Source organism: Panulirus ornatus, chromosome 53 (assembly GCF_036320965.1).
Source record: "Panulirus ornatus isolate Po-2019 chromosome 53, ASM3632096v1, whole genome shotgun sequence".
In the NCBI taxonomy this organism is placed as follows: Eukaryota; Metazoa; Arthropoda; class Malacostraca; order Decapoda; family Palinuridae; genus Panulirus; species Panulirus ornatus.
Genome location: NC_092276.1, coordinates 17,733,434 through 17,746,764, shown reverse-complemented (window position 1 = coordinate 17,746,764; position 13,331 = coordinate 17,733,434). Strand labels below are relative to the sequence as shown.

The following is a 13,331-nucleotide window of genomic DNA, read 5'->3' as shown; positions in this document are numbered from 1 at the left end:
AGAAAATAAAAGGTCTTTAATATCTTTTTAAGAATTACCTCTTAGCTGCTAAACTGCTCACTGCTTGTTGCTTCCGTGGAGAGTATTTTTATTCCCAGTCACACATATGATGCATCCAACCTGCACTTAAGGTTTTACAAAGTCCATTACAAGGTTTATTGTCTTGATAGATGAATTGAATAATTCACAATAAGTGATTTGAGGCAGTATTCTGGCTGTAACAGTGCTACTGTTTGCCTTCACATGGCTTTGTTTAGTTGGTATGTATCTCAGGCTGAGTGTAAAAACTGAAAAAATATATGTAATATGTAGATATTAATGTTTTGTGCTGATACAGAAGAGGCTTGGTCACATGCATTTATTGCTTAAACCACAGTAGTGTGGTATGTTGACAGGATTATGTCTATTGATTTTCTGGTGATCAGGTTTTCATTCTTTCTTTTGTCATTGGGTAGGATAGATACATTGCTAGGGTAGTTGGGCTTCCATCGTCAGAGTCCAGCTACCCCGAGAACTGCTCTTCATGTATTCTTTAAACCCATAATTGTGTAGTAGAAAGCCAAGGCTCCTCTCTGCTGTGTAGAAATTTGCAAAAGTATAATTAAAGTATACAACATATTTTTGGAGAAAACATTATATAAATGAAGTGGAAGCTTCATTTCATAATATAATATCTGAAAGTTAAATGTTGCAGGGGAGATATGGGAATTTTGCATGTTCACTGACTTGTGTTTGGTTGAGCTTTGTATTATATTCTGCTGCTAGAGTTTTCCTCTCTCATATGAGTTCTCATATGAGTTAGGACCTTTCCATACAACTTGACACCCCTGTACTTGTATAAGTTTGTTATTCTTCATATTTCTCCAGCAGTCAGGAAATTTCCATACCATTCAGGCCATGTGTATAATGGATATGTCCAGGTAGGTAGTAGATGGTAGGCAGCCACCGACCAGGGAGATTTTTACTGGTACTACTTGTTCTGCCTGGGTATCGAGAGGGTTAGTGATGGTTGCATAATGAGTTAGCACTTCAGTGGTTGTCATGTTGCTCTCCACTGACTCAGGTAACTCTTTTTTTTTCTACCTCAACCACACTTGGACTGCTGGCATTCTGTCCAAAAACATACAATCTCTCCTTGTCAAACAACGTAATCCATTCTTTGTATCTGTAGATTTTTCCTGCAGAGGGCTATGCACTGCCCCTGCCTTTTGGCAGTGGTAGGAGGAATAGATAGAAGTAGTAGGAAGGAACATTAGGTTGAAGTAGTAGGTAAGGGGGGTAAAAGTAATAAGTTGGAAAACTGCACCAGAGTTGCCCTCTACCAGTTGCCTGTTAAAGGTGAGGCACCAAAGGCTAGAAAGCAACACTGGAGTTCACCAGATATGAAGACTTTTGCCATGGCCATACCCTTGAGGGAGTTTCTGTAGGGAACATGCATCAGGGATATAGATCAATGGATAGATAGAATAGGTATGTCCAGTCTCTTCAGTGATTGATGAAAGACTGACTTGAGAATTTTTCATCTGCTTAATGTTAGTTGTTGGTGATATGTAGCAGTTAGTGAAAATGTATGAGAACCATCCACATTTGAATTGGCACAGGAACTTTGGGATAGTATTTCTGCATTGCACACACATGTATATGCTATCTCCAGTGGTCATGAACTAAAGCAAGTAACAGTCAAGAGGTTCAGACTCCTATTTTACTGTGAAAATTACTCTCTTCAAGCAATTCTTGTATGTATTACACTTAATAGGTATATGTCTTCTTTTCAGATTATTCATTTCCCTACATGGTCATCATATTGTCTGTCGTGTCAAATGCTGCACATTTTGCATTTCAGCTTGATCAGGTAAGCACTTAACCTGTAGTGAGCTTAACTTAGCAGTTACCTTCATTGTGGATTTAATTTCATTTGAATCAATCAGTATTTAAGTGATTTTCAGTGAATTACTTAGCTTCATAAGACAGTGCTTCATATTCCCTACATGTCATAGAAGGCACCTGAAAGGGGTAGGAGTGGGGACTGGAAACCGCTCCTTTCTTGTAATTCCACTTCTGAAAGTTGGAACAGAAGAAGAAACAAGCGATGAATGCTCATCCTCCTCAAAGGCTCAGATTTGGGTGTCTGATTGTGAGGCTAGGGTGTTTGATTGTGAGGCTTGGGTGTCTGATTGTAGGTGGATATAATAACCAAGATGAGAAGAAAGGTAGTATGTTTGAAGAAAGTAATCTGGATGTTTTGGCTCTGAGTAAAACAAAGCTCTAGGGGAAGGCTGAAGAATGGCTTTGAAATGTCTTTCGGATATAGTCAGAGGTTAGTGTGAGGGTGAGACATAAGGAAGGGATAGCAATTCTGTTGAGGGAGGAGTTGTGGGAATGTGTGGAATAGTTTAGGGAAGAGGGGCCCAGGCTAGTATTGGTGAAAACGAAACTGGATAATTATGAGAGGTGGGTGGTTATTAGTGCTTATGGACCTGTAATTGAGAGGGATGAGTGAGAGGGGTAAGTGTTTTGGGAAGAGTGAGTGAGCGTGTCTATAATAATAAATTGAGGGATCAGGTATTTGTGATGGATGATTGTTTTTTTGGGGGGGGATATGTTGTAGTTGAGATTATAATTAGGGCTGTGGGGTATCCAGTCAAGTGAATGAAAATGGAGAACAGCTTCTGGAGCTGTATGTTGAAAAAAAAATTGCTGTTTGGAAATACCTGCTATAAAAAGAGGAACATACATAAGTGTGGGGCCTTTCTTCATCTGTCTCTGGCACTTCCTTGCTAATGTGGGAAATAGCAATCAAGTGTGAGGAAAAATGAACAGGTAGACATAGTAATGGCATTTATGGATGTAGAGAAAGCCACTTATAGGGTTGATAGAGACCTTTCCATGGTTTACCACAGACACTTCACATGTCCTGGTTCAATCCATTGACATCACATCGACCCCACTATACCACATCATTCCAATTCACTCTATTCCTTGCATGCCTTTCACACTCCTTATGTTCAGGCCCCAATCACTCAAAATCTTTTTCACTCTATCCTTCCACCTCCAATTTGTTTTCCCGCCTTTCCTCGTACCCTCCACCTCTGACACATATATCCTTCTTGTCAGTCTTTCCTCACTCATTCTCTCAATGTGACCACACCATTTCAATACACCGTCTTCTGCTCTCTCATCCATGCTCTTTTTATTACCACACATCTCTCTTACCCTTTCATTACTTACTCGAGCAAACCACCTCACACCACATATTGTCCTCAAACATTTGATTTCCAACACATCCACCATCCTCCGCACAACCTTATCTATAGCCTATGCTTCGCAACCATATAACATTGTTGGAACCACTGTTCCTTCAAACATACCCATTTTTGCTCTCCAAGACAATGTTCTCACCTTCCACACATTCTTCAATGCTCCCAGAACCTTTGCTTCCTCCCTTACCCTGTGACTCACTTCTGCTTCCATGGTTCCATCCACTGCTAAATCCACTCCCAGATATCTAAAACACTTCCCTTCCTCCGGTTTTTCTCCATTGAAATTTTCATCCCAATTAACTTGTCCCTCAACTCTACTGAACCTAATAATCTTGCTCTTATTCACATTTACTCTCAGCTTTCTTCTTTCACACACTTTACCAAACTCGGTCACCAACTTCTGCAGTTTCTCACCCGAATCAGCCACCAGTGCTTTATCATCAGCGAACAACAACTGACTCACTTCCCAAGCCCTCTCATCCACAACAGACTGCATACTTGCCACTCTTTCCAAAACTCTTGCATTTACCTCCCTAACAACCCCATCCATAAATAAATTGAACAGCCATGGAGACATCACACACCCCTGCCACAAACTGACATTCACGGGAACCAGTCACTTTCCTCTCTTCCTACTCATACACATGCCTTACAAGCTTGATAAAAACTTTTCACTACTTCTAGCAACTTACCACACCATATACTCTTAATACCTTCCACAAAGCATCTCTATCAACTATATCATATGCCTTCTCCAGATCCATAAATGCTACATACAAATCCATCTGTTTTTGTAAGTATTTCTCACATACATTCTTCAAAGCAAACACCTGATCCACACATCCTTCACCACTTCTGAAACCGTACTGCTTTTCCCCAATCTGATGCTCTGTACATGCTTTTACCCTTTCAATCTATACCCTCCCATATAATTTCCCAGGAATACTCAACAAACTTATACCTCTGTAATTTGAACACTCACCTTTATCCCCTTTGCCTTTGTACATTGGCACTATGCATGCATTCTGCCAGTCCTCAGGCACTTCACCATTAACCATACATACTCTAAATATCCTTACCAATCAGTCAGCAACTAATTCACCCCCTTTTTTAATAAAGTCCATTGCAATACCATCCAAACCTGCCGCCTTTCTGGTTTTCATCTTCTGCAATGCTTTCAATACCACTTCTCTGTTCACCAAACCATTCCCCCTGACTCTCTCACTTCGCACACCACCTCGACCAAAATACCCTATATCTGCCATTCTATTATCAAACACATTCAACAAACCTTCAAAATACTCACTTCATCTCCTTCTCACTTCACCACCACTTGTTATTACCTCCCCATTAGCCCCCTTCGCCGATGTTCCATTTGTTCTCTTGTCTTACGCGCTTTATTTACCTCCTTCCAAAACATCTTTTTATTTTCCCTAGAATTTAATGATACTTTCTCACCCCAACTCTCATTTGCCCCCATTTTCACCCCTTGCACCTTTCTCTTGACCTCTTGCCTCTTTCTTTTATACATTTCCCAGTCATTTGCACTACTTCTTGCAAAAATTGTCGAAATGCCTCTCTCTTCTTCACTAACAATCTTACTTTTTCATCTCACCACTCACTACCCTTTCTAATCTGCCGTTTCCCACGTCAGCGAGGTAGTGCCAGGAAACAGATGAAGAATGGCCCATATACATATACATATAAAAATCAACATATATACATATACATACACACACATAGACTGTTTATTTATTTATTATACTTTGTCGCTGTCTCCCACGTTAGGGAGGTAACGCAAGGAAACAGACGAAAGAATGGCCCAACCCACCCACATACACACATGCACATACATACCTATACATCTCAATGTAAACATATATATATACACACACACAGACATATACATATATACGCATTTACATAATTCATACTGTCTGCCCTTATTCATTCCCGTCACCACCCTGCCACACATGAAATGACAAGTGTTTTAGATACCTGGGAGTAGACATGGCAGTGAATGGAACCATGGAAGCAGAAATGAGTCTTAGGGTGGGTGAGGGGAGTGCTGACGGATGTGTGGAATTTTATTTAGGAGGGCAAAAATGAGTATGTTTGAATGTATAGTAGTCTGAACAATATTATATGGATGCAAGGCAGGGGCTGTAGATAAGGCTTTATGGAGGAGGGTGGATGTCTTGGAAATTAAATTTTTAAGGACAGTCTGTAGTGTGAGGTGGTTTGATCGAGTGAGGAACGAAAAGGAAAGAGAGAAGTATGGTATTTAACTGAGTGTGGTTGAGAGAGCTGAAGAGGATGTACCAAAATAGTTTGAACATATGGAGAGAATGGGTGAGAAAAAGGTTTTTCAAAAAAGATATATGTGTCAGAAGTGAAGGGGACAAGGAGAACAAGACCAAATTAGAGGTGGAAAGATGGAGTGAAAAAGATTTTGAGCAATCAGGTCCTGAACATGCAGGAGGGTGAAAGGTAAGCACGAGATAAGAGTGAATTGAAACGATGTTGTATACTGGGGTTGATGGAGTGAATTGAAATGATGTTGTATACTGGGGTTGATGGAGTGAATTGAAACGACGTTGTATACTGGGGTTGATGTGCTGTCATTGGACTGAACTTGGGCATGTGAAGCATGTGGGGTAAACCATGAAAAGGTCTGTGGACTGAGTTGTGGATATGAAGCTGTGGTTTTGTACATTACACATGACCACTAGGGACTGGTTGTGAGGGGAAGTGGCCTTTCTTCATCTGTTCCTGGTGCTGCCTCAGTAGTGCAGGAAACAGCAGTCAAGTTTAAGAAAAAAAATGTCAGTTATTTAAGAGCCATCTCCTTTGCTTAATCACAAACTCTTCTTATAGGGCATTTAAATAACACCTGACTTTTTCATTTAATCTTTTTCTTTCTTTCATACTATTCGCCATTTCCCGCATTAGCGAGGTAGCGTTAAGAACAGAGGACTGGCCCTTTGAGGGAATATCCTCACCTGGCCTCCTTCTCTGTTCCCTCTTTTGGAAAATTAAAAAAAAAATGAGAGGGGAGGATTTCCAGCTCCCCGCTCCCTTCCCTTTTAGTCGCCTTCTACGACACGCAGGGAATACGTGGGAAGTATTCTTTCTCCCCTATCCCCAGGGATTTGAAATATGAAGTATCAATAAATCCATTTTTTTTTCTCCTTTTGCAGTCAATGCCTGGCCTGCTGATGGGGTGTGTCCGGGATGTGAGGAACTTAGTGATCTTGCTGGGTCACTGGGGTTTGCATGCTTATGGCATTGTTGCAATTACACAGTTAACAGAGGGAGTCCTACATGGCTCTTTGTGTGCATTGGTGCCCCTGCCAGCACTTTTTTACATACTTACATCACGATTTACTGACCCTTCTAATATTGGCTGAGAAGTAATTGTCATGAATTAAACTGTGTATGATGAAAGTTTTACAAAAAACATGTGTAATAGCTATTTATAATATATAAATCTTTTATTAGTCTGCCACTCTACTTGGTCCACTACATCTGTGACATAACAGTCATTGACGTGGAGTTTTCTGTCGTTTCTGATACATTTAAAATGATACGTAAATTTCTGTATAGCAAGTGTGACACTTTTCTTGGATTTATATTGGCTTAGACCCTGCCTTGCTTCACTATCATAGAGGAGGCAGCAGTCTGCACTTGCCCTTTGTGAGTGACTTAGTTTAACCCACAGCCTTTGCTTGCCTTGTTTGGGTCTGCCTACAACCAATCAGTGGGTGCCATTAGGCTGATGTCCTTGACCTATTTCACATCAGCCACTCAGAACTCAACACGTTTCTTGGTTTTCAGGGCTGGTCAACTCTCCAGCTCCTGCTGTGCCACTAGCTTCTATGGATTAGTACTGTTTTCTTCCTTATTTTTGTTTACTGGTATGTACATGCTTCTTGTAGATTCATGTTAGATTATAGATTATTTGTGATGTGTTTCCAGTATCACTACCCTTTTTACTTAGGGGTCCCTGAACTAAGAAAGCCAGGTTGCAGGGAAAGGCAAAAAGATTAAAATATGCATACCTCAGAAGAAAGAAGTGAGGGGTGACCTAATCACAGCACTACTACATCTCATTTGAAGAGTTTTGACCAAAGGATACCCAGCCTTAACAGTAAAGTGAGACCTTTCTGTGTTTGCATGGCCTTACAGTTTGAAGGTTTCAGCCTCCAGGGAGAAATGTGCAAGGCAAGAGCTTCATGCCCTAGGCTCCTTTGTTTCAGCAAGATCCTTGAATAATCAGGAAGTCACTGGGACACCAAGACTGGCTCTTTTTGTCTTCCAGAAAAAAACAACTGAGTTACACTTCAGCTTCTTGAAGATCCCAGACCTGGATGTCTCTTTATCAAATAGAGCAACTACTCAAGAAATTCTTTTTGCAGCCCTATGCCCACCTTGGTAAGGGGGATGGTCAAAATGTTACTTCTTTTATGGCTTTGGGTGGACACTTTGAATCAGGTTGAACTATCTGTCCTTTAGAAGACCATGTGGTGGGGCCCTTGGAGTATATGAAGTCCTTAAGGAAATGTTGGGGCTAATGCTGTGAATGTTTACTTTTATGGACGTCCTATGGCTGCCCAATAACTGATGTGCAATTTTTGCCTCTTTTTGAGCCATGCTCAGTTTTTTTTTTTTTTTCATACTCACAGAACAAACTGCAGAGGCAGAAAATGTGGGGTTTCTAAAAGGTTTCCCTCCATTGCAGTGTCTTACAAGGAATCCCCCCCCCCTCTCCCTCTCTCAACCTTCTTCTTTGACCTTTCATGACTGCCTTGGATTGCCATTCATGATTTACAGAATAAGTGAGCTTAATGTGGTTGGTTTGAGGTGGGTCTGTGGCATCAGCCTGGAGATGGTTGTTGATTGGCCAAGGGCAAACCTAGATAAGACAAGCAAAGCCTGTGGATACCATCGAGTCATTTTCCAAAGATGAGCATATGTTCCACTCTGATTATGAGGTTGGACAGGGTTTAACCCAGTATATTTCCAAGAAATGTATTGCATGCTCACAAAGACATTGCTTTGAAGAAATGTTCACCATATCCTGCATTAGTGTGAGGAACAAATAAAGAAATGGCCCTGTTTATATGATCATTTTAACACGTGGCATTTCTACAAACATGAAAGAGAGTATCTACCTACAAGTACCTAGGATAAGATTTTTCCATGGAGGCATGGTTAGCACCTAGTGCTCACTGTTTTTACTTGAATGTTGATAAACAGTGTTTCTCCTTACTGCTAAAGGAGTAAAGCATCTGGGAAATAGATGGAACAGATGACAGAGAGGGAGAAAGCAAGAGGGATAGTGAGTGAGTGGGGGAAAGAGAATGAAATGGGAAGAGATTATGTACAACAAAATTTAGCCAGAATGGCAGGGCTAGTGCAAAGCACTCAACACACATCTTGCTTGATGTACACCCCCTCCTGACATACGTCCAAATTCTGTTCTGACAGACCGATCAAACCTCGAAATCTATGTAAGTCGGATGTATGTCAGCATGTCGTAGAATTTGTGTACCTGTACAGCATTCTCTTATCCTACTCAATTTCTATTATGATTATCTTGTTTTTTTATTAATCAGCTTTATTATATAATTCTGTAGTTTTTTGTTTTTCTTTAGTTCATATTTTATTCTTAATTTTTCATTTAAATTTTTTGGGGGTTGTATGTATGGATGGTCATAAGTCACACAGGTTGTAAGTAGGGGAGAGCTTGTATTTCGCTGTTCTTTTTTCTTGCCAACTTCATTACATTATTGTTGATTCTTGGTTCACCTTTTACTGATTTCAACATGTCAGGTTTTCTTTTAAATGTTTCTGCAAAAGACAATAAGTAGCTATTAAAGGGAGAGATGGAAAGAGGACCTACCTATGCATGCTTAAAATAAAATGTAGCAGGAATGGTAGGGCCAGCACAAAGCACTCACAACTCATCTTGCATGATAATTCCGTTCTTCTCAGCTGCCATCTGAATAACATAATTATCAGTTTTTGACTCATCTGGGACTGGATTTCAGCCATTTGTCATAGAAAAATATTTCTTACGGTATTCCATGCAAGTTTCTTATTACTATGGGCAGTAGAGTGATAATCATTTTAGCTACCTCACTGGGTTGTCTTATATTTTCATCCTATTTATTTTCAGTATGTTCCAAGGTATTCTTGAAGACTTAAGTAGTCTGTATCTTCTGTTTAACATATTTTCTTTTATAGTTTCTTTTATAGTACCGTCAGTTTGTTGCAATGTGTAGACTATTTTATGTCTTCTTTCTAGGTTATATGGTTGCAGTTCTTTCAGCAGAAGTATGTTCCATCCTCAGAATTTTGCTTGTTAATTGCTTCTGAATTCTAATGTTTATTTCTAATTTTGTTGGTGATCTCACAACATAGTATTATTTAATTTTGCTTCTTAACAATAAACATTTTCTTTAAGTTTATTCTTTGAAGAGAAAGTTCATGTTGATCACTTGAATTGAGTTATCTTCCTGGTATGCTCTCTGAAATCCTGAAAATTAGTTTCTCATATTTGATGACACCCAAATTTTTTACATTTGGCCCACTTTCTATCAGTTTCCCCTGTTGGATGTTTATTGACCCATAATGTTTTAGCTCAAAATTGTCATCGTTAAAGTCCATTAGATTTGCTTCTGCCCATTTGTGAATTGTGTCTTTTTGCATTCCTATCTGATCGATTTCTGATAGTCATTTTGCTTACTTTGGTGTCATTAGCAGAGCTCCTTAATATATATTCTTTCTTTTACTTTACTGTCGATGTCTGATATCGTTACAACAAAGTGTACTGAGGCTAAAGTTCTTCCCTGTGGTACCCAATAGGACATTCTCCTCAGACATGGTTTTGTTTGCTACCACTTTGAAGTATGTCACTCAGAAACTAATCCATCATCATGCTGTAATCGTATAGTTTTATTTAGCTACTTTCTCATGCAAAATACTGTGGATTACTTTCATATGACATTGTAATGAGCTCTTAATTGGGTTTATGTACTTATTCATTGATCAAATTTGTGGTGGCCTTCATTTATGTAACTTTCCTTGATTAGATGGTTTAATAGATGATCTTTCATCACTTTCAAAAACTTTTATTACATATGAAGTCAAGGTAACCATTAGATCCTCCTTTGTGTGTTGGTGTTATGTATGCCAATTTGTGAATGTTTGTAATATTTTTTAATCATATTTTTCCTCAGTAATAATATGATTGGTTTTGCGCTGTCTGTCTGTCTGTTGCAGGAATATGGCTGGGATTCCATTTGGTCCTGGAGCTGAATTTCCTCTTGATCATTTGCTTTGAATTATATCATCTTCCAGTACATCAATATCTATGGGCACTTTTTCATCGTTTTGGTTAAACAGTTCATCTTCAAAGATCTTACATCTGGAGCTGAATACTGATTTATGTTGTTTAGTCAAAATCACATATTTCTTGGAATTATTTTCATGTCTGTCCTACCTTAAATGCCCAGTCTCTGTTTACTTATTTTGTTCATGTATGTAAATAGTAATTTTGGACTTTTTTCCATGTTCTGTATAACATTTTAGGCATTCATTTTTGTTCAATTTTATGGAGAGAGATGAGAAAGGGATGTAGAATACTATAAGTGCCATAAGGCTTGGCCAGATGTAATGCTAACCACATATCTTGCTATCATGCGTGTTTCACAGTGCTTTAGCTTAGTTTCCTTACATTACATTATTTCTTCTTGGGTTCATCCAGAATTTCTTTAAGCCATTCTCACTGTTTTTTAATAAAGATTGTAGTTGTTCTCAATTTAGCAGATTTCAAATATTGTTCAACAAAATGTACAAGAGTCTCATCTTCAGCTTTCTTCCCAAAGTCTCATATATTTTATTTGGTGCATTTTTGATATATTACAAAATATTTATCAATGTACTTAGTTTTTCTTTTTTTTTGTAGTTTAAAGTGTTTAATCTTAGAATTTCTTTTTATTTCTTGTGTTTGCTCTCATGCACACCATGTATCTCTCTTTTTTCTGTATTGTATACTTTTACTTTCTTTTATATTTCTACTATTTGCTTCAATCCTCTTGTTTTGCTCATATATTGTTTCTGAGTTCTTACCATTTTAATTATTTCAGCTTGTTTAGCTGTTGACCAACAATACAACAGCATTCAATTATATTTCTTCCATTTATGTTGAATCCATTTTTTTTAATCTTGGTATGTTTCAAAGTTTTACTCCACTTGTAATTACTGATTTTTCCTTGGTGAGATGCTAATAGTCAGATCATGTAATTTTCGATTACTTCACATTGTGTTACCATGCACAGGTTATTGTGTATCTTCTCTACAAACTGTAGTGTTGTTCTTGTACCTTCTTGTGATACTTCAAATGCCACATTTCTTCTATTTTACTTGTCAACTATTTCTTAATTTTATTCTAATGTTGATGGTAATCATGTAATACAGGAATATTCCTTTTTTTTAACATTTTCAGTCTTCTTTTGGTGAAAATTACTTGACCATTTTTCTGTTTTTGTGTGTAATCTCCAATATTCTAGCCTTTCATTTATGATTACTTTTAAGGCTTTAACTGTTTTCTTTAACTATTTCTTTTTCTGTTAACCCTTTCTGCCATGTAACTGTTTCTTCATAAATCTTCCTATGACTTTTTGTCTAAATTTCTCATCCCTGATTTCCAATATATTTTCCTTTCCACATGTATGGAATGTGCATAGGTTTTGTAGCTTTCTCCTTTCATCAGTTTCTTTGCTTATCATAATCTTGTTTATTAAGTTGTTCCTTGAGAGACTCATAAAACATCTTCTTCCAGAATAGCTCTGTCTGCTACAACTTCAAATTTTCTCTGTGATAATTACTCCTTAATCCATTTTCTGAATGTCCATTGTAGTTTACATTTTTTTTTTTTACATGCTTTGATGTATTAGCAGTTGCATGTTTTCTTTCATTCACACTCAGTCTCTAGCTGTCATGTATAATGCACCGAAACCACAGCTCCCTTTCCACATCCAGGCCCCACAGAACTTTCCATGGTTTACCCCAGACGCTTCACATGCCCTGGTTCAATCCATTGACAGCACATCGACCCCAGTACACCACATCATTCCAATTTACTCTATATCTTGCACACCTTTCACCGTCCTGCATGTTCAGGCCCCAATCACTCAAAATCTTTTTCACTCCATCTTTCCACTTCCAATTAGGTCTCCCACTTCTCCTTGTTCCCTCCACCTGTGACACATATATCCTCTTGGTAAATCTTTCCTCACTCATTCTCTCCATGTGACCAAACCATTTCAAAACACCCTCTTCTGCTCTCTCAACCACACTCTTTTTATTACCACACATCTCTCTCACCCTATTATTACTCACTCGATCAAACCACCTCACACCACTTATTGTCCTCAAACATCTCATTTCGAGCACATCCACCCTCCTCCGCACAACTCTATCTATAGTCCACGCCTCGCATCCATATAACATTGTTGGAAGCACTATTCCTTCAAACTTTTTTCTTTTCTTTTAAACTATTCACCATTTCCCGCATTAGCGAGGTAGCATTAAGAACAGAGGACTGGGCCTTTGAGGGAATACCCTCACCTGGCCCAATTCTCTGTTCCTTCTTTTGGGGGGGGGAAAAAAAAAAAAAAAAAAAAAAATTCTTTCCGAGATAATGTTCTCGCCTTCCACACATTCTTCAACGCTTTCGCCCCCTCCCCCACCCTAAGATTCCCTTCCGCTTCCATGGTTCCATCCGCTGCCAAATCCACTCTCAGATATCTAAAACACATCACTTCCTCCAGTTTTTCTCCATTCAAACTTACCTCCCAATTGACTTGTCCCTCAACCCTACTGTACCTAATAACCTTGCTCTTATTCACATTTACTCTCAGCTTTCTTTCACACACTTTACCAAACTCAGTCACCAGCTTCTGCAGTTTCTTACACGAATCACCCACCAGCGCTGTATCATCAGCGAACAACAACTGACTCGCCTCCCATGCTCTCTCATCCACAACAGACTGCATACTTGCC

At 38.8% G+C, this 13,331-nt stretch overlaps 1 protein-coding gene across 1 annotated transcript in view; it reads left to right on the top strand.

Moving 5' to 3' along the window:
- The window catches only part of LOC139765279 (JNK1/MAPK8-associated membrane protein), a 37,156-nt gene extending 24,229 nt beyond the window's left edge, over positions 1-12,927 (top strand). The window contains exons 5-6 of the mRNA XM_071692637.1: positions 1,776-1,852; positions 6,461-12,927. Coding sequence (XP_071548738.1) covers positions 1,776-1,852; positions 6,461-6,670 — 287 coding nt within the window. The 3' untranslated portion in view covers positions 6,671-12,927. The remainder of the gene's footprint in view (positions 1-1,775; positions 1,853-6,460) is intronic.
- Positions 12,928-13,331: the final 404 nt, after the last annotated feature.